Here is a 22,199-nt window from a genome sequence, read left to right as displayed (position 1 = left end):
AAAACTCTTACATACATCCTCTAGTACATGTTAAAAAAAAAAAAAGTTCATTTCTACATTGGCTGTAGTAGCATAAAATTGGAAATAATCTGAACATCTACTAATAGAGATATGAGTAAATAACACAATGTAACATACATACAGCAGAACATGACACTACAATTAAGAGATTTTTTTTAAATAAAAGAGGTAGATCTATATTTCACAACATGGATAGATTTTTTAAGCATTAGGTTGAGTCAAAAATGCACATTGCAAAGTGCTGATAAACTTTGATGCAATTTATGTACTGTTTTTAAATACCTAAAAAATAATACTATTCATTGCTCATGCACATACTTCGATATAAAAGTATAAAAGAGACACTTCAAGGATAAACACTAACAATAGTAGTTTTCTGCAGAAGATGAGGGGGAACAGAAGTGAGGGATGTCAAGGGATACTTAGACTGTAATATTCTCTTTCATTTAAAAGAAAGAAAAACTTGAAGCAAATGATACAAAATATCAGCTCAGCATAGTTTGAATACAATATTATTTTTGTGCTTTTCACTATTTTTAAAAAGCAATAGACTTTATTTTTGAGAGTAGTTTTAAATTAACAGAAAATTGAGCATAAATTTCAGAGTTCCATGTGTCATCTCTGTCCACCCCGCACAGTGTCCCAATTATTAATATCTTGCATTAGTATGGTACATTTGTTTTAATTGATGAACCAATATTTATATTCATAGATTTTTTTTTTTTTTTTTTTTTTTTTTTTTTTGAGACAGAGTCTCACTCTGTTGCCCGGGCTAGAGTGAGTGCCGTGGCTTCAGCCTAGCTCACAGCAACCTCAAACTCCTGGGCTCAAGCGATCCTCCTGCCTCAGCCTCCCGAGTAGCTGGGACTACAGGCATGCGCCACCATGCCCGGCTAATTTTTTGTATATATATATTTTAGTTGTCCATATAATTTCTTTCTATTTTTAGTAGAGACGGGGTCTCGCTCTTGCTCAGGCTGGTCTCGAACTCCTGACCTCGAGCAATCCACCCGCCTCGGCCTCCCAGAGTGCTAGGATTACAGGCGTGAGCCACCGCGCCCGGCCTATATTCATAGATTATTAACTAAAGATCATAATTTATATCAGAGTTAACTTTAGTGTTTAATAGTTCTGTGGGTTTTAACAAATGCATAATGTCATTTATCCATAATTACACTATATCATACAGAATATGCCATCAAAATCAGTGTTCCATCTACCCCTCCTCCCTCCCCTGAGCTCCTGGCAACCACTCATCTTTTTACTATCTCAATAGTTTTGCCTCTTCCAAAATGTTATGTAGTTGGAATCATACAGTATGTAGCTTTTGCACACTGACTCCTGTCACTTAGCAATATGCTTTTAAGTTTCATCCATGTCTTTTTGTAACTTGAGAGCTCATTTCTTTTTATCACTGAATAATATTCCACCGTATTGATGTACCACAGGGTTTCTTAATCTAGTCACCTATTGAAAGACATCTTGGTTGCTTCCATGTTTTGGAATTATGAATAAAGCTGCTATTAATATTCCTGTACAGACTTTTAGTGGACATAAGTTCTCAGTTCATTTGAGTAAATATCCAGGAGCACAATTCTGAATCGTAGGGTAATACTATGTTCACCTTTGTAAGACACTGCCACACTGTCTTCCAAACTAGCTGTATCATGTTACATTCCCACCAGCAATGAATGAGAGTTCTTGGTGCTCCACATCCTCACCAGTATTTTGCACTGTCAGTATTTTAACTTTGGCATTGCTAATTGGCGTATACTGTTATCTCATTATTTTTTTAATTTGCAATTCCCTGATGACATATGAAGTTGAACATCCTTTTATATGCTTATTCATCTTCTGTATACATTCTTTGGTAAGGTGTCTGTTCAGATCTTTTGTTTACTTTTTAATTCAGTAGTTTTCTTATTGAGTTTTAAGAGTTCTGTACATATTAATTTTTTAGATAAAAGTGTTTTATCAGATTTAGGTTTTGCAAATATTTCCCCCAGTCTGTGGTTTGTCTTTTCATTCCCTTAAAGTTATCTTTTGAAGAAAAGAAGCTTTAAATTTTAATGAAGTCTAACTTATACATTTATTCTTTCATGAATTATGCTCTTGGTACCGTATTTTAAAACTCTTTGCCTGCCATAGCCAAGGTTGCCTAGATTTTCTTCTGTTATCTTCTAGAAGTTTGATAGTTTTGTGTCTTACATTTAAGTCTATATCCATTTTGAGTTAATTTTTATACAAGATGTGAGGCCTATATCTAGATTAATTTTTTTGCATGAGAATGTGATGGTTAATTTTATGCATTGGCTTGACTAGGTTAAGGGATACGCAGATAGCAAGCAAAACATTATTTCTGGGTGTGTCTGTGAGGGCATTTCCAGACGAGATTGGCATTTGAATTGGTAGACTAAGTAAAGAAGATTGGATTGGTGGGCATCATTTAATCCATTGAGAGTCCAGATAGAACAAAAAAGGGGAGAAAGGGCAAATTTGCTCTTTCTTCTTGAGCTGGGACATCCAATTTCTCCTGCCCTCAGAATTTAAAGCTCTTCCATGTTCTTGGGCCTTTGGACTGTAAGGCTTATCCCAGCAGGGCTCCCAGTTCTCAGGCCTTCAGACTTGGACTGAATTACATCGCCAGCTTTCCTGGGAAGAACTGACATCTTAACAATGTTGATTGTTCCTATGTATAAACATTCAATAGTTCTCCATTTATTTAGATGGTAGATTTCTTGCATAAGAGATTTATAGTTTTCCTCATGTAGATTTTGTACTATTTTGTTAGATTTATAATGAAGAATTACTTTTATTTATTTTTTTTTTTTTGGTGCTAATATCAATAAGGTTGTGTTTTTAATTTCAAACTCCAGTTGTTCATCATTAGTACATGGAAAAGCAGTTGACTTTTATATATTCATCTTGTACCTTGCAGCTTTGTTATTATCGTTTATTAGTTCCAGGAGGGGTTTTCTGTTGTTGTTGTTGATTCTTTGGGATTTCCTACATAATTAATTATGTAATCTGTGAACAAAGACAGTTTTATTTCTTCCTTCCCAGTCTGTATATTTTTTCTTTTCTTTTCTTGACTTTCTGCATTAGCTAAGACATGCAGTGTGATGTTGAACAGGAATGATGACGGGGGCATCCTTGCCTTATTCCCAGTCTTAAGAGGAAGGCACCTAGGTTCTCACCATTAAAGTATGATGTTAGCTGCAGGTTGTGTGTAGTTATTATCAAGTTGAGGGCATTCTCTATTCCTACTTTCTTGCTTTTCATTGGTTTTGGTTTAATTTCTCTAAAAAAAAAAAAAATACCTGGAAGGTGGTTTAGAGCCAAGATAATAAATGACCTTGAATGCCAGGTTAAGAACTTTACATTTTATTCTATGGACAATAAGAAGCAACTCGATGTTTGCAACTGGATGTTTTTGAGCAAAGAAGGGATGTGACAGACATGTGCATCAGGCCATTAAGCCATCCTTTAACACAAGAATCTAGTTTCTGTTTGAAGACATCCAGAAAGAGAAATTCCACCAAGTGCCTCAATAACCCATTCTGGTGACAAACAAATTTCACTTTCTGTTAACCTTGCCTTATAGCCAACCTGAATCCCTTGTAGGACCCAGTAAAGATGCAGAACTTTCATCAGTCTTGAAAAACTGCTTCCATTAAGACATGACTCCCAAACCCAGTATTGCTCTACCCACTCCCAATCCAGAAGAGAAAGCTACTTCACCCTGGTTCAGGGCAGACTCACAGGCACCCAGTGGCCCAGACTAGCTTACTAAGCAATATACAACGAAAATGCAGTGACCACACCCGAATCAACAACGCTGACACATCTGTTGGCATCACAACTGCTAAGGGAGAGTGGCTGTTCAAAAGAGCTCTGTGACAATGACACCTGGATGAACCCTTGGTTATCCCTGGGCTATTCACAGACAACACCCTGTATCCCTGTTCTCATGGCCTCACTTTCATTGCCTCTTCCTCACTCACCTTCCTGTCATCCTGCTCTTTCCTTCTCTCTTCTGCCCACTACAACCAATTCTCAGAAGGGCGGCAGGGAGGACTTGGGATTCTAAGCAAATTGCCTACAAGAGCACAGGCACCACCTTGAGAAGGAAAGCCACTCCTAGATCACATTCCAAACTTTGTCTTGGTTTGGATGTCCATGTATAAAGACAGGTGGAAGACAGGGGGCAATAAATGGGAGCCCAGAGAGCCAAGAATAAGAAGGACATGACTTGCCAGCTGGAGCTAATAAATCTCTGAGTTCCTGAAGCTCACAGTTGTACAAAATACACAAGCACCCAATTCTCCCCACCCCTCAGTTTCTTGTTGCTCAACAGAGGATGTCTTTTCCCCATGGGGCTGCACCATGAAATTCATTCTAACCTGATTATCCTTTAAAAAATTATTCTGGTTCCCCACTTCCTCCTCACCCCGCCCACACCAGCTGCCAAAACACACATAAATACGATTTGATCTAGGCCCTTTTGCCTCCCGGCAGACTCCGGTGTGGGGCCAAAGTTTGGGCCTCTGTTTTTTTCCCACTATTATCAGTCCAGCTCACATCTAGTGCTGGCAAAGCCCAGCATAATTAACCACAGGCCCTCACCTGGCCTCAGAAGGGACAGTGGGAGACATCAGAGAAAGGGGGTCATTTTTAGCCTAAGGAAGGTTGGCATGCCCTGGGAGAGGCTCTTGGCAAATTTCTGGCTTTGTTGAGGGGAAATTCAGTTTTCCTTAGAATAAATGCCTCTAAGAGATATGCATGGAAGTAACTAGTGCTATTGCCTGTCTGCTTGTTCATTCATTCCCTCTTTCCTCCATCAATCCATCCATGCTTTCAATAAATATCGGCTAAACAACTATGATGTGCCAGGTATAGTCCTAGCCACCAGGGACATGAGACAGACAATTGCCTGGTCTCATGGAATTTATCTTTTAGAGTAAGAAACAGACCACAAACAAGAATTCTAGCATGCTTCACAGCATCCCTGGCTTCTATCCACTAGATGCTGGCAGTACCTTTCCCCAGCTGTGACGACAGAAAATATCTACAGATATTGATAAATGTCCCCTGTGGGGCACAGCCACACTCCCTTCCCCAATTAAGAAATATTGGTCTAGGAGATCCTTGGTCAAATTCCCTTGACATCAAAACATTTTTTTCTTTTCTCTTAAGAAAAAGAAAACTATAACAAATTCAGCTATTAACTATTGTATCAAAGTGAGTCCAGGCAAAATTATTTGCACTTTTTAAAGAAAGATCAAGCACATATTATAGCAACTAATAAAACAAACAAAGCACCATTTGGTAAAAAATAATGTTTGCACAATTCCCATGAAAAACCTTTCACACAAAGTTCATTCAAGTTTCCTATTTAATATTCCTACGAAGGATAAAGGGACCTGGCATTAAATATGCAGACATGAGATCACTTATGAATGGATGTCATCGCAGCCAATTATATTTTCCCTAGGTACAATCATAAAAATCTAAACACCTCCCCCTTTTGACATAATGCTCTGTGCCCACACTCAAATATAAGTGGGGTTGGTTGGGGGAAGGTGAGGATCATGTTCAAATCCAGCTTGTGAAAAATAAATAAATCACATAAGAGAGTCTGACACCAGTGTGGTGATAGTTGAACATCATGCAATTCTGACTGGGGTAGAAGAAGAAAAGTTGGCAGAATAGCTTTGGTCCCTCAGTCTCTTGGTGTCAGGAATTTTATGTTTCATTGTTTATTTTTAATGAATTTTTTAAAAAATAGACTCAACCTAGGAAATTGTGACTCCTGATTCTGGCAAGTGCCTATGATAAGTAAACAAACAAGATAATTTCATCTAGTGACAAAATGACCCAGCACAACATGGAAGAGAGCTCGGGCTCAGCTTGAGGGAGCAGGACAGTGGTTCCACCTTGAAAGTGCTGAGCTGAGCTGAGCAGAAGGATCGAGGCTGTGGCAGCAAGTGCATCTGTGAGGTGAGTCACTGGCCACGTGTTGCCCTCCAGGACAGCTGGTTGTATTGGCTTTAATTCCCAGAAGAGGTAGCTGAGCTTAGAGACATTTGGTGACTTGCTAGAACAGTCCCAGCCAGTAAGTGACAGAGGGCAGAACAGAAACCCAGCTCTCTGTACTGGAGACCAGTATATTTTCTACAATACCAAATACCCCTGGTTTAGTTTCCTATTGCTGGTCTAACAAATTACCACTAATTACAACTCAAACTTATTGTCTTACAGTTCTGGAGGTCAGAAGTATGAAATGGGTCTCACTGAGGTGAAATAGAGGTGTTGGCAGGGCCAGCTCCTTCTAGGGGATACAGGGGATGATCCCTGTCATTGTCTTTTCCAGCTTCTAGAAGCTTCTTGTGTCCTGGGCTCCAGACCCAGCAGCACAGCATCTCCAAGTCTCTCCCTCTGGCTCCAAGCCCCATTCTCCCAAGTCTGATCTTCCTGCCTCGCTCTTATGAGGACCCTTGGGATTACCCTGGGCCTCTCTGAACAATCCAGGTCAATCTCCATGTCCCCAAACCCAGAACGTAATCATGCCTGCAAAATCCTTTTGACCACATAAGGTAACATATTCTCGGTTTCCGGAAATTAGGGCATGGACATCCTTTAGGGCCATTATTCAGCTTACCACAACCCCCTTAGGAATACCACTCAGAAGCAGGACCTCTGACAATCATAAAAATATGAAATCTAAAAATTGCAAACAGATAGTGGGGAAGAGGGGAACAGGAACAAACCAAGCCTCTATAGACTCTCGGGTTCCGAGTCAGCGTGGGAGACAGAAGAGCATAGCGCCGTCCAGTTCTCAAGCCTGGCTGCACATCAGATTCCCTCCAAGACCCCATAACAACTACCAGTGTCTGGGCCTGACCCCTCCAGATCCTGCTGCAATTAGTATGCCTGGGCCGGGCATCATTTTTAGATTCCTCCCAGGGGATTGTTAAGAGCCCAGATTCTAGAATCAGACAACTCAAATACAAAGACCATTATGGGTTTCACCTGGGGCATTTTATTTCACTTTGCCTCAGTTTCTTCTAAAAATGGGAAAGATGGCATTATTAATAATAAAACTACCTTATAGAGGCAAAGAAAGCAGACATAATACAAATAAAGTTCTTGCCACATAGTAGGCATTGCCTAATGTCACAGATTGTCTTTGGTTCAAATGCCACAAAGGTCCCCAGAGAGGTGTCTTATTCTTCCCCAGGCGGGACCCAAAGGAGTCCTGTGTCCAGGGCGTGAAGGGAGGGAGTGGAGCTGCGCTGAGCTTCGCCTCCCCGCCCCGCCCTGCTGTGACGGGCCCGGAGGTGCTCACTGCAACATGCCCAGAGAAGGGTAGCAATCCAGTCAGAGTCGCACGTCTCCTCGTGCTGGAGTGTACAGAACAGAGCAGGGTGTGAGAGGAAATGATCAGAAAGGCTGGAGCTGGGGGTGGAAAAGGTGTGGTGTGCCATGCGGACGTGAGGAACGCTAAGAGCCATCTGGTAGTGATCAAGCCTTTGCTGTCTCTAGACCAGCCATTCTCAGCCCGGCTGCCTATGTGAAACTTCTGGGGAAGCATGAAATACAACTGTGCTGTCTGCTCCCCAGACCTGTCAAATCGGGATCTCTGGGTGTGAGGCCTGGGAATATTTCTGTGTCTCTGGTAAGCCCTCCAGGTGATTCTAGTCAACTGGAACTGAGAGCTCTGGGCCCCTTCTCGCAGCTGGTGTCTGAGCGTGGCTGGCCTTGCCAACTGCACCACTAAGAGAAGGGAGGGAGGGGAGACAGGGCCCATAATGACCTGGTTCCTAGTATGTGCCAAGACATTTTACATGCACCAATTAATTTCATCCTCATAATTATTATCCCCATTTCAAATATAATAATAAAGAGCTGCATTTCACAGGGATTATAATGAGACTTGCGATAGTGTTGTGATGGAACCAAGATTCAACCCTAACTCTACATCCAAAAGGGACAAGGGAGGAAAAATGACATTTATTGAGCACCCAGTTCTCTAAGAGCTGTCTAGAATGCTCTCAATTCCATGAGGAGTGTTTTTCTCCTCATTTTACATTTGAAAGGATCCAGAGACTTAGAAAGTTTAAAAGCCTTGCCCAGGTCAAATAGCTTATAATCGGCAAAGCTGGGTCCAAACTTAGGCCTGTCCATCTCCAAAGCCTCGTCTTCTTTCTTGTCATTTCCACCCTTATCCATGCCCCAAAAACTAACAGTAAGAACCCTAACAAGAACAATGAACAATTACCAAATCCGGACTTTGTATCAAACACTGTACTGAGAGCTTTCTATGCATTATCCAAGGAAAAATCAAGAGAAAGGATTGTGGCATAAAGACAAAACAGTGAGTTGTTTAGACACAGGTTACTCAGCGTACGGTGTCCGGGTCAGCAGCGTCACCTGGGAGGGTTAGATCTCAGAATCTGTATTTTAAAAGATCCCCAGGTAACTCCTAAGCACCCTAAAGTTGGAGAAGCCTGCTGCCGATGATGTTTGGTTTGCTTTTAATCTTTCCAAAGAGTTGTTTTGGTAATGTGTAGGGATGGCCTAAGAGTCTCCACTCACCAGACCTTACAAGGCACCAGTAAAAGATACAGAAGGAGGCAACTGCCTCTGTTCTGTCGTTTGAGATGATGTCAGGGAGGGGAGGAGGCCCCCAAATACCCTTTCATGAATACTCTTTTTCTTTGAATGTTCCAGGGTGTTGGTCTCTAGGCACAAGTTTTAGACTCTAAATACACTGAGTGGGGGGTCACTCCTTAACAAGATGACTTATGCTAAACGTGAGACTAGCTAATAGCCCTATGAAAACAAGCATGAGATAAGCAATATTTCCCAAATTCGAGCAACATGCAGAACTTTTAAAGAGGAAAAAAGAATTCTTTCAGAGCCAGTATGTTGACTTAAATTGCTTCTGTTATAAACTTTCTTAAACAGTAAAAATATTTACTTAGACAACTATAAAAAAGAAACAAATGTACAAATTAATTATAAGCAAAACTACAAACCAACACAAATCAAATAAACTAATGCAAATCAAATATAATATCAGTAGAAGATGATTTTTGCTAAAATAAATTGCCTTTCACAGCATGACTATGGCACTGAAGGTTACAGTGTATTTTCTGTTTGTCCGAAATATGTATATTGTTGTGTGACCCAAATTGATTAAATTCTCTGTTCAAACTAAAATCCACTGAAAGGTTGTTTGGCATATTAAGACCATCCTGTTTATTTATTAACCCTTGATAATTATTAATAAAGCAATGCTACTGGCCACCATCATGATCCTAAATACAAATGGAAACTCCAGCCCTGAGATCATTGGTTGAACCTTGATATAAGATACTCATCTAAACTTAAACAGATACAAGTAGACCTACCATTTGATCCGGCAATCCCATTATTGGGCATCTACCCAAAAGAACAAAAGACATTCTATAAAAAAGACATCTGCACTCGAATGTTTATAGCAGCACAATTCACAATTGCAAAGATGTAGAAACAACCCAAGTGCCCATCAATACATGAGTGTATTAATGAAATGTTGTATATGTATACCATGGAGTTCTACTGAGCTATAAGAAACAATGATGATTTAGCACCTCTTATATTTTCCTGGATAGAGCTGGAACCCATTCTACTAAGTGAAGTATCCCAAGAATGGAAAAATAAGCACCACATGTACTCACCATCAAATTGGTTTCACTGATCATCACCTAAGAGCACATTTAGGAATAACATTAATCAGGTGTCACAGATGTGTGTGGGGGGAGGGGATGGGTGTATACACATATAATGAGTGCAATGCGCACTGTCTAGGAGATGGACACACTTGAAGCTCTGATTAAGGAGGGAGAGGGGGCAAGGGCAATATACATAATGTAAACTTTTGTACTCCCATAATATGCTGAAATAAAAAAAAAAAGATGCTCATCTAGATGATCCAGACATGCTTATAATATTTCTCAATCATTGTCCAGGTAAATGCAGAGTTAGACTATTAGAAAGCTTACAGACCTCTCCCTGTCTCTCCCTTTCTGTCTAGTCCATAGCACTTATGATTTGTGCACTAAGCACTTATGAAATGCTTTATATACAATGGCTCATCTTATCTACCCAACTCCCAGGGGTACAAATTACTACTAGCCTCCTGGTATTAACTGATTAGGAAACTAAAGCTTAGAAAAGGTAAATAACTTATGGAAAAGGTTCCCATGGCTAGTTTAATGGCAGAGCTGGGATTTGAAGTTGGGGTCAGACTGACTCCAGAACCTATGCTCCTGCTAATGTGCTCTCACCCTTCCCTGGGAGACAGCGCCCTCAGTGTTTGAAGAGCAATGAGAACTCAAGCATGCCCGGCCCAGAGGGTGATGCAGGAAAGGAGTAGAGATACAGGGAGATGGCTGGAGGGGAGGCTTTAGAGGGTCTCAGCGAAAGAGGTTGGCTGTAGGTCGTGCTCCTCTGAGAACTGTCTCATTACCTGTAGAAGGAAAAGGTGAGCGTGAAAAGTGAGAGAGGTGCAACAGCTCCCAGCAGAGTGCTCCTCTGCAAGCAGCAGGTGCTAGTAAAAGCCTTGGAGCAAGGAAGTTACATGGGCTAAATGGTATTTCAGAAAGATCAATTTGGCAGCCATGCACAGAATATATGAAAGGGAGAAAGAGGCTGGGGGCAAGGAAACTAGTTAAAAGGCTATTGCAGGTGCTCATTTCTGAGATGATGAGTGTGAGTCAGAGCAGGGTGGTGGGAACAGGGAATAAAGGGACAAATGTGAGTGTTACTCACTACCCACCATGAAGGAACAACAGATCTGCCCTGGGGACCTGCATGGTCAAGGCTGTGGTCAATAATGTTTCTGAGACAGGAAGAAGAAAGGAGGAAGGTACTTCTGGATCCAGCACTTGTCACATCCCTGCACCCACAGGTCCTGCCTGTCTCCCTACACCACAACCTCCACGAAGTTAGGGACCCTTCTTGGGTCTGTCAGACCCACAGTTTTCCCCACAGCTTTCCAACAGACTTTGTTTTGGGGAGACTCATTAAATATTCACCGACAGGCTGTTTCCTCTGCCTGGAATGCTCTGTCCCCACCTTTGGCTAGAAACTCTGTGTAGGAAGAGCCTTCCTCAGGGCTCAGCACAAATGTCTCTTCTTCAGAGAGGCCTTCCTTGGCCAGCTGATCTAATTAGGCCTTCTTGTTGTCTGCATAGAAATCTGTCTTCATGATATGTATTATAATGAGTAATTTTATATTTGTTGTTTTTAAATGTTTTTTTAAATTGCATAAGCCATCTTAAATGTTTAGTAGTCACAGTTTTGAGAGTAAGAAGAAAATGGAGTAAGCTTAATAATATATCTTATTTAACCAAATATACCAAAATATTATTTAAACATGTGCTCAATGGCAAAAAATTATTAATGAAACAGTTTATGTTCCTTTTTTTTTTTTTTCCTTTTGGTACTGAGTCAATATCTCCAAAGTGCTGTGGAAAATAAGACCACAGACTAGGAATTTCAAAGCAAGACTTCATCATTTACAAGATATTGCAGGAAGGGAGGAGAGCTCACCAGTCAGCAAGTGAAGACCACCTCAGAAACCCATCAAAGACTGGCTCTTTATAAGAAAAGCCTCCACAGACTCAAAAAGCCTCTAACCTCCTATATCATGCCCTGGAATGGTATGGGAACAAGGCAGAGTGTTAACTACCCCAACTTCTATGTGTATCTTACACTCATAACACACCTCAGTTAGTACTAGCCACGTTTCAAGCATTCAATGGCCACAAGTGGTTGGTGGCTACCACATTGGACAAGCGAGATCTTTCAGGATGCCTGACATATATTACTTACCTAATAAAGAGCTCATGAAAGAAAAAGAGATGGGGGAAGGATTGAAATAAGCAAAAGAGAAAGTTAGAAAAAAGATAGATGGGAAAGAAAGAGAAACTAATATCTGTTTAGTACTGACTATGTTAGAGTCTTTCATCTATCAACACATTATGTAATCTAATTCTCATATCAACCCTGGGAAAGTAGGTATTCTTAGAACCACCTTTATAAATGAGGGCACTGGTTAGAAGATTTCATGTCACTTTCCCAGGATCATGCTATCTTCCAAATGGAGGATTCAGAATGCGATCTCCCCCACCATCCTCCTGCACTCACAGAAGCCATGCATAACAAGCTTAGTCAAGCCAGAATGCCATCAAGATTCGCTCTCCTCCAAGTGAAACTTTCCAGGGCTCCTATAATAAATTGTTTTGAATCCCACAGACACTCTCCTTCCAAAAGTATGCTCTGACCACTATAGGCTACTGTGAGAGTCTCCTCTCCTCCAGTGATCCTCATCTCATCTGCTTCTGCTGCCCAATAGGACTCTGCTATGACCAAACCAAATGGAGACCCTTGAAGTTCCCCTAACATGCCAAGCTCTCTAACATGCCTCCCTAGCTCTTTACAGTTTTTCTGCTGCCTGGAACCCTTCCCTCCTTCATCCAATTAATACAGATCCCACATAACTCAGTTTAAAAACAAACAAAAAAAGAAGGAATAAAAAGAATGAAAAAAACATAATCCAAGAGTCATCTCATCTCAGCCAGGGAACCTCCTCTGATCCACTCTCCAAGTGTGAGAATCTCCCCTTTTCCATGTTCCCAAGGCACCGTCCTGGAATTTCTCATGCATACCATCATTGTTTACTTCTAGAGTCTCCCTCAATGGACTGTGAGTTCCCAGAAGGAAAGGACTATGCCTTTTATCTTTGTATTCCTTTTACACAACATTTATTGAATAGGGTTATTGAACAGTTAAACAAGTAAATTAATGAATGGATAGACTGATGAGCCCATAGCCCTGTTTAAAGGTAAGAAGCACCACCTGGTCCCACACAGTCAAAAGGGTTAAAAGAGGACCAGAGTGTCCTCTGTAATGGCTTCATTCCACCCAGACCAGGTATGAAGGTGTGGATCATGGCACCATGAGCACATTGCCTCCAATGACTACGTAACAGGTGATGTTCTAAGCCATGCAAAGGATGCAGCAAAGCAGGTAAATCAGGAATACGTAGAAGTCATGTGAAATACCTCAGAATATGGTAGGGTAGAGGGAAGCAGGGCTAAGAATTAGGATTGGCTGCAGAGCCAAGGAGCCTGGTCATGCTGGCCTGGAAGGGACAGGGGATATGCAGTGTTGATAACATCCTTCTTCCCCCCTTTCCAGGACAGCTGGGACCAGATTGCACCAAGTGATGGACACAACCACAGGAACTTACATCTCCCAAATACAACATTCTGGGCAAGAATTTCCACCATCTGGGTACACTTTGAAAGATATTTATGGGTGGAACTCTTTGTTGCACTTGAGATTGTGGTCTGTGCTACATCTTGGGCCAGAGCTTCTAACCTTTGCTGCAGCACATTTGTGCACTCCTGGTGAGTACAGGTGTGCCAGAGGGAAACAGACCCCCTAAGCCCCAGGAATAGCCAGATGAGGATGAGGCTGGCACTGACTGTAGTAGCCAGCCCCCACTGGCCTGTTGCCCTGGGAATGAGCCCTCCTGTCTACAGCAATAGTATCATGTCTATGTATACTGTGACATGAAAAAGGTTGGAAGCACTGAGTTAAACTACAGGGGCCGAGTGAGCAGCACCAGGGAGTTAGGACTTTTAAGAAGGATTTGATTTGGACAGGGCCAAGTAGATAGAGGGTGGTAGATGTGACAGCAGCCAGGATTGGGTGACGCAAGCCTCGCAGGATTGAGGTCTCTCAAATGTAGGCACAAGCCAAGGCTAGGCTATGTGTGTGGGTGTTTCTGATGTTTCAGATGGAAGATGGAATGTTAGGGCCTTGCACCATCAAAAATAAATAAATAACAACACATCGTAAGGAGGCTCTGGCCACCCAAACAGGTGCCAGACCAGCCCTACCTGTCACTGCAGCTCTGGCTGGCATCACTGTCTTCCTATCCCTGAGTGGGCAGGAGAAGGCCCACCCAGTTGGCCCAGAGAGGCATGTTGTGGACATGTGTGGACACGTTGAAGCTGGTGTGGCACTCCCACAGTCCTTGCCAAGGAGAAGCTGTCTCTCAGATCCAAATCCAGAAAGCTAATGCCCACCAGACCCTGCCTCAGCCAGAGATTCAGCCTGGGCCCCGTCCATCACATTGCCAGCACGGAGCTCAGCACATGGCAAAAGGAACTTAAGCTCTACTACATGCCAATTAAAAGGCATCCAAGGCCTCTGCAGAGCTGCACTCACTGAACTTTACTAACAGCAAAGTTCTTTAACTGGTTCTTTAACATTCTGAAAATGACCAGAAAGCAGATATCACCCTTCATGAAAGCTAACAAAACGTTCACCCACTCATCATCACTACGGGCCAAGGGAGACTAGGTATCTCCTGGATGTGGATCTCATCCTGATACTGCAAAGGCTGCTTCCAGGTCCCAGCCTGGCTGGAACATCATGGTGTCCTTGACTTGCTTCCTCCTCTTCCCATAGCTCCTGGACCAAGACAGAGAAATTGAGAGGCTTTTCTTGATGATGAGACACTCTGCTCCCACTATCTTGGGACAGAAATGGTGAAGGCAGGGGCTGCTGTTGTCCAAAGGGGTGAAGTTAGGTTGGCAGCCTGTGCCCACTTGTTCCTCCAAGGGAGCAGGAAAAGACCAGAAGCAGAGGCCCAGCTCCACAAGGGACTGTATCTAGCTGAAGAGGCAGAGGTCCCTGTGGGCTGTGCAGGGCAGGGCTAGAGATGTTATGCAAAAAAGCTCTGGAGGTAGAAGCCCAATGTGTAAGGCCACACAGCTAATAGAGCAGAAGGTATCACTCTCCCGAACCCAGTAGGGGCAGCAAAGTGGGGGCCCACCAATATATCCTTCATCTGGTATCTACTAGCATATTAACACAGTCCTAAAGGAAAACCCTAAGGTCATATTCTGTGCCCCCCAAAATTTATTGTTTTCATGAGTCAAAAATGCTGAGGCCTCAGTGAATAAACACGAGGGAGGACAAGGGAGCAACAGGCACTGCTAGTTGGTAGTAACAAGAAGACACTGCCTGCCACTTGTATTCGAAACACTTCAGGGGAGCTCGTTCTCAATAAGACTTCCATTGCCTATTTAAAACTGTCTCAATACCCCACCCCGTTTTCCTGCTTCATTTTTCCTTATAATATACCCTCTTTTAATATACTTCATGATTTACTGACTTATTTTGTTTATTGCACTTCCTCCTTTCACTAGAATGAAAATTCCGTAAATGCAAGAATTTTTTTTTCTATTTTTCTTCACTGCTTAATCCTTAGCTCTTAGAACTGTATCTTGTATATAGTAAGTGGTACAGTACCTAACTGATGGATGGATAGATGGATGCATGGATGGATAGATGGACAGATGGATGGTTAGATGGAAAGGATGGATGGATGGAGGGAGGGAGGGAAAGGATGAATAGAAAGAGTAGATGGCAGACTTTATGCTTTAGTTTCCATATTTCTGAAGGTCCCAGAGAGGGAAATGCTACAGAAATCAAGTAAAGCTTTTAGGACACATACCTTCAACATCTACTCTGCCTATCCAACCACAATGCTAGATCCTAACACAAAATGAAATGAAATTTCCAAAGACTAATTAGAATTAGGCTAGACTTGGCTTTGCCTCAATCAGCTACAACCCACAATAAGTTACTTGCACAATGTCACAAATACACAGTAGAGTCAGGATTCAAATTAGGTCTGTATGAACCAAAAGTTCTTGTAATGTTATTCTACATTATCATATCAAAGGTTACTTCAGAAATGGGTAAACTAACCTTTGGCTGTTTCAGTCCCATTCTCCCTTCTGAGCCATTCATCATCCTTGGTCTCAGTAGAACAAGCACCTTCGAATTGTGGCAGAAGGAATAAGAAAGCAGCAGCCAAAATTGGGTCTTTGTTTCTTAGATAATGCTGAAAAATTCTGGAATAAAAAAATCAAAAGGCTGAAACTTGTCATCTTATAGTCAGTTTCAACACAAACACAGACACACATGTGCACACATCCATACTCACGCCAAAATCAACTAGTAAGAAAACACGATATGAAACTTAACACACTTTTACCGTTGCCCAAGTTCCCCAAGGATTGTGAGTACTTAAGAGCTAACAATCCTAGCAGACGCTGCTTAAAGCTAGAGGAAGACAAGTATATTTCACCAGCATCAGCCTTGGAACAGCTCCAAAGCAATCTCTATTCTTCCTCCCACTCACACGCTTCTCCCTGGGCGTTGTACTCACTGCCAGTGGCTTTCACCTCCACCCAACTTACAGAAACCTGGCCCATAGACCATAAAATGACCAAAAAGAAGATGAAGGACCACCAACTATGGACAGATTTACTGTGCATCTCTACCTGGAAAGATGGAGTCTGAAAGTGTATATGGTCTTAGTCTATAATCTAGGCTAATTATAAAAATCAAAACAAATTATATAACTCAAAGAGCAAATGTTAACCTGATCAAACTCTAGGAGACAGAGTAATCTGAAAAAATAAAACAATTGAGAAAAAAATTAAGAATTCACAAACAACTGATCCATACTGAAGTTTTTAGGATTATGGAAAGTACCACCCTAAATCTTAAACACTGGCATCATGAAAGAGAGCCAAGTCCCTGATGGCTCTTCCAGGGATCTCACACTAGTTAGAGAGACAATAGGTATGACACAGCATAGCGATTCTTATGCCTAAATTTAAAAGATGTTAAAATGTAGGAAAGGCTCTTACAGACATTGGCCTAGGCAAAGAATTTATGAAGAAGACCCCTAAGGCAATCACAGCAACAACAAAAATAAATAAATGGGACCTGATCAAATTAAAAAGCTTCTGCACAGCCAAAGAAACAGTCACGAGAGTAAACAGACAACCTACAGAATGGGAAAAAATTTTCGCATACTACACATCAGATATAGGACTGATAACAAGAATCTATTTAGAATTCAGGAAAATCAGTAAGAAAAAAATCTAACAACCCTATCAAAAAGTAGGCAAAGGACATGAATAGAAATTTTTCAAAAGAAGATATAAAAATGGCTAACAAACATATGAAAAAGTGTTCAACATCTCTAATCATCAGGGAAATGCAAATCAAAACCACAATGAGATATCACTTAACTCCAGTGAGAATGGTCTTTTTTTTTTTTTTTATTTCATCTTATTGTTATGGGGGATACAGAATTGCAGGTTACATACATTGCCCATGTACCGCCTTTCCCCCCAAGTCAGAGCTCCAGGCGTGTCTCTTCCCCAGATAGTGCGCGTTGCACCCATCATGTAGGTATATATCCCTCCCTTCCCCAACCCCCCTTCTCAAGTAAGTACCTTCAAGCATTACCATTCCCCAAAGGGTGCGCAATGCACTCATTGTGTAGGCATACACCCATCCCCTCCCCCACCCTCCACCTCAGTCTGATATCCGATTGGTGTCATTCCCAGATGTGTATTTAGGTGATGATCAGGGAAACCAATTTTCTGGTGAGTACATGTGATGCTTGTTTTTCCATTCTTGGGATACTTCACTTAATATAATGGGTTCCAACTCTCTCCAGCAGAACCATAGAGATGTCGTATCTTCATTATTTCTTAAAGCTGAGTAATATTCCATGGTATACATATACCACAGCTTACTAATCCAATCATGTATTGATGGGCATTTGGGTTGTTTCCACATCTTTGCTATTATGAATTGTGCTGCTATAAATATTCGGGTACATGTGTCTTTGTTACAGAATGTCCTTTTTCCTTTGGGTATATGCCCAATAATGGGATTGCTGAATCGAATGGCAGGTCTACTTGAATCTGTTTAAGATACCTCCATAATGCTTTCCACAGGGGTTGCACTAGTTTGCAGTCCCACCAGCAGTGTATGAGTGTTCCTGTCTCTCCACATCCACGCCAACATGTGTTGTTTTGGGATTTTTTGATAAAGGCCATTCTCACTGGGGTTAAGTGATATCTCATTGTGGTTTTGATTTGCATTTCTCTGATGACTAGGGATGTTGAGCATTTTTTCATATGTTTGTTAGCCATTCTTATATCTTCTTTTGAGAAGTTTCTATTCATGTCATTTGCCCACTTTTTGATAGGGTTGTTTGATTTTTTCTTGCTGATTTTCCTGAGTTCTAAATAGATTCTTGTTATCAGTCCTTTATCTGATGTGTAGTATGCAAAAATTTTTTCTCATTCTGTAGGTGGTCTGTTTATTCTCTTGACTGTTTCTTTGGCTGTGCAGAAGCTTTTTAATTTAATCATGTCCCATTCATTAATTTTTGTTGCTGCTGTGATTGCCTTAGGGGTCTTCTTCATAAATTCTTTACCTAGGCCAATGTCTGTAAGAGTCTTTCCTACATTTTCTTCTAGAATTCTGATTGTATCACGCCTAAGGTTTAAGTCTGTTATCCACCGTGATTTGATTTTGGTCAGAGGTGAAAGCTGTGGGTCCTGTTTCAGTCTTCTACAAGTGGCTAACCAATTCTCCCAGCACCATTTATTGAATAGGGATTCTTGTCCCCAGAGTATATTCTTTCCTGCTTTGTCAAAAATTAGGTGACTATATGAGGATGGTTCTATATTTGGATTTTCTGTTGCGTTCCACTGGTCTGTGTCCCTGTACTTGTGCCAGTACCAGGCTGTTTTAAGAACCACAGCCTTGCAGTATAGTTTGAGGTCTGGCAAATTAATACCTCCCATTTTGTTTTTGTTGCTTAAAATTGCTTTTGCTATACGGGGTCTTCTCTGGTTCCATACAAAGTGTATAATTATTTTCTCTACATCTGTAAAGAATGATGTTGGTAATTTAATAGGGATTGCATTGAATCTGTAGATCACTTTGCGTAGTATAGACATTTTAACAATGTTGATTCTTCCGATCCACGAGCATGGTATATTTTTCCATCTATTTGCAAGTTCTGCTATTTCTTTTCTCAGTGTTTCATAGTTTTCCTTATAGAGGTCCTTTACCTCTTTAGTTAGGTATATACCTAGATATTTTATTTTCTTTGTTGCTATTTTGAAGGGTATTGAGTCTTTAATTTGGTTTTCCGATTGACTGTTATTGGCATATATAAATGCCTCTGATTTGTGTATATTAATTTTGTAGCCTGAGACTTTGCTATATTCGTTAATCAATTCCAGGAGTCTCATGGTTGAATCCTGGGGGTTTTCCAGATATAGCATCATATCATCAGCAAAAAGTGAGAGTTTGATCTCTTCCTTCTCTATTTGGACTCCCTTGATTCTGCTCTCTTGCCTGATAGCTCTCGCAAGGACTTCCAATACTATGTTGAAAAGTAGTGGGGACAGTGGGCAGCCCTGTCTGGTTCCAGTTCTAAGTGGGAGTGCTTTCAATTTTTCCCCGTTCAGAATGATGTTGGCTGTGGATTTGTCATATATGGCTTGTATCATTTTTAGGTAGGTTCCATCAATGCCTATTTTGTTAAGCGTTTTTATCATAAAAGGGTGTTGAATTTTGTCAAATGCTTTTTCTGCATCTAATGAGAGTATCATATGGTTTTTGTTTTTGCTTCTATTTATGTGGTGAATTACATTTATAGATTTATGTATGTTGAACCACCCCTGCATCTCGGGGATGAAGCCCACTTGGTCGTGGTGGATTATTTTTTTGATAAGCACTTGGATTCGATTTGCTAGTATTTTATTGAAAATTTTTGCATCTATATTCATGAGAGAAATTGGTCTGTAGTTCTCTATTTTTGTTGTGTCCTTTCCTGGTTTTGGTATCAATGTTATATTGGCTTGGTAGAACGTGTTGGGGAGAATTCCATCCTTCTCAATATTGGAGAATAGTTTATGTAGGATGGGCACCAGTTCTTCTTTGTATGTATGGTAAAATTCAGGTGTGAACCCATCTGGACCAGGGAGAATGGTCTTTATCAAAAAGTCCCAAAACAATACATGTTGGCGTGGATGCAAAGAGACAAGTACACTCATACACTGCTGGTGGTACTGTAAACTAGTGCAACCCCTGTGGAAAGCAATGTGGAGATACCTTAAACAGATTCAAGTAGACCTACCATTTGATCCAGCAATCCCATTATTGGGCATCTACCCAGAAGAACAAAAGTCATTCTATAAAAGAGACACCTGCACCCGAATGTTTATAGCAGCACAATTCACAATTGCAAAGATGTGGAAACAACCCAAATGCCCATCAATTCATGAATGGATTAGTAAATTGTGGTATATGTATACCATGGAGTATTACTCAGCTATAAGAAATAACGGTGATACAGAATCCCTTTTGTTCTGGAGAGAGTTGGAACCCATTATATTAAGTGAAGTATACCAAGAATGGAAAAATAAGCACCACATGTACTCACCAGCAAACTGGTTTCCCTGAGTGCACATTTGGGAATAACACCAACTGGGTATCGGACAGAGGTGGGGGCTGGGGGGAAGGGATGGGTGTATACCTACTTGATTAGTGCGATGCTCACTGCCTGGAGAATGGACACGCTTGAAGTTCTGACTGGGGGGGATAGGGTGGGGGGAGGGGATGGGTGCATACCTACATGATGAGTGCGATGTGCACTGTCTAGGGAATGGACACACTTGAAGCTCAGACTCGGGGGGATGGGGAGGCATAGGCAATATATATAACCTGAACTTTTGTACCCCCATAATGAGCTGAAAAAAAAATTTAAAAAAGGGGTGTTTGGAAAAAATACACAGCACATTGTATATCCTTGCCACACATTTGCAAGGAAGGTCCATATCTGCCTGCTGGAATTCTGGCAAAAGTCAAACCCATAGGCCGGGCGCGGTGGCTCACGCCTGTAATCCTAGCACTCTGGGAGGCCGAGGTGGGCGGATCGTTTGAGCTCAGGAGTTCGAGACCAGCCTGAGCAAGAGCGAGACCCCACCTCTACTAAAAATAGAAAGAAATTATATGGACAGCTAAAAATATATATAGAAAAAATTAGCCGGGCATGGTGGTGCATGCCTGTAGTCCCAGCTACTCGGGAGGCTGAGACAGGAGGATCGCTTGAGCTCAGGAGTTTGAGGTTGCTGTGAGCTAGGCTGACGCCACGGCACTCACTCTAGCCTGGGCAACAGAGTGAGACTCTGTCTCAAAAAAAAAAAAAAAAAAAAACCCACATAGGTACTATTTTCACAGAAATTAGCTGTAATGAAAAGAAAAATATATTTTTTCATTTAAATTATACTTTTCTTTTTCAAATTGAAACCAGATAAAAGTCAAAGTTCAGAACCTCTGCAGTGTAACTGGAAGGGTAATAGAAGGCTAATAGAACACACTGGCCTGTGAGGAACTTCAGTACTTTCCTCTCTGCTTAAGTTACTGCCATTAGAATAACTAGTATGTTGGACAACAGATTCCAGTTAAAATGTGCACAATATATATCTTGGTAGAGGTGGAATGTGAGCACTATCACATCAGCAAGGAGAGTGTATCCAGACTAACTGGACTGTTGGGAATTAAAAATATAGAGCCTATGGTGGTATCACGAGAATATGGGTCAAAGCAAAAGGGCCAACGTCATGGGGTGTGTGGGGTGTACTGGCTGGTAGGAGTCTAGGAAATGACAGGAGTGGGCTTCCAAGGCTCTGGATCCTAAGGGGATGGCATGAAGTAGGCAGAGTGTTGTGAAGCCACTTCAGATCAAGAAATGTCCTTCAACTTTGGTTCTGAGACAGCACTGATTGATATCAAATGACTAATTTAGTAACAATTTCTCAAGGAAAAGGAAGAAAAGACAAAAACTTAATATAAGTATATACTTGGATAGGAAAATGCATCTTAATTTCAGAAAATTTAAATAGTGATAGAATAGTGATATTTGAAAGGTAATATGGCATATCACCAATTGAAAGAACCTGAGAGAATATCACCCAGTGCCCTGCATTAGACATTGCAGCCAGAAGGAAACACAACTGTGAGTTTGCAGAGAAACTTGATAGTCAGAAAACAGACAAGGAACACTGATAGGTAAGTAGCCCAAGAAGAAAACTCAGCTTTTACTATTGAACTGATAAACACATCTTGAAGCCATCATTACTATGCCTACTGTTTCTGTAATCATTAACTGAAGCTTCCAGAAGCCTTGCTGCTCTTCTTATTAACACAAGAGTCACCTA

At 41.3% G+C, this 22,199-nt stretch overlaps 1 protein-coding gene across 1 annotated transcript in view; it reads right to left on the bottom strand.

Annotated features, from left to right (window-relative positions):
* LOC138385711 (transmembrane protein 45A-like) overlaps positions 1 to 8,253 on the bottom strand; it is a 33,736-nt gene extending 25,483 nt beyond the window's left edge. The window contains exons 1-2 of the mRNA XM_069471960.1: positions 8,112 to 8,253; positions 7,175 to 7,797 (exon numbers count right to left, since the gene is read on the bottom strand). Coding sequence (XP_069328061.1) covers positions 7,175 to 7,797; positions 8,112 to 8,253 — 765 coding nt within the window. The remainder of the gene's footprint in view (positions 1 to 7,174; positions 7,798 to 8,111) is intronic.
* Positions 8,254 to 22,199: the final 13,946 nt, after the last annotated feature.

Source organism: Eulemur rufifrons, chromosome 7 (assembly GCF_041146395.1).
Source record: "Eulemur rufifrons isolate Redbay chromosome 7, OSU_ERuf_1, whole genome shotgun sequence".
Classification (NCBI taxonomy): domain Eukaryota; kingdom Metazoa; phylum Chordata; class Mammalia; order Primates; family Lemuridae; genus Eulemur; species Eulemur rufifrons.
Note: the sequence above shows the minus strand (reverse complement) of the source record. Positions and strands in the feature narration are given on the sequence as shown.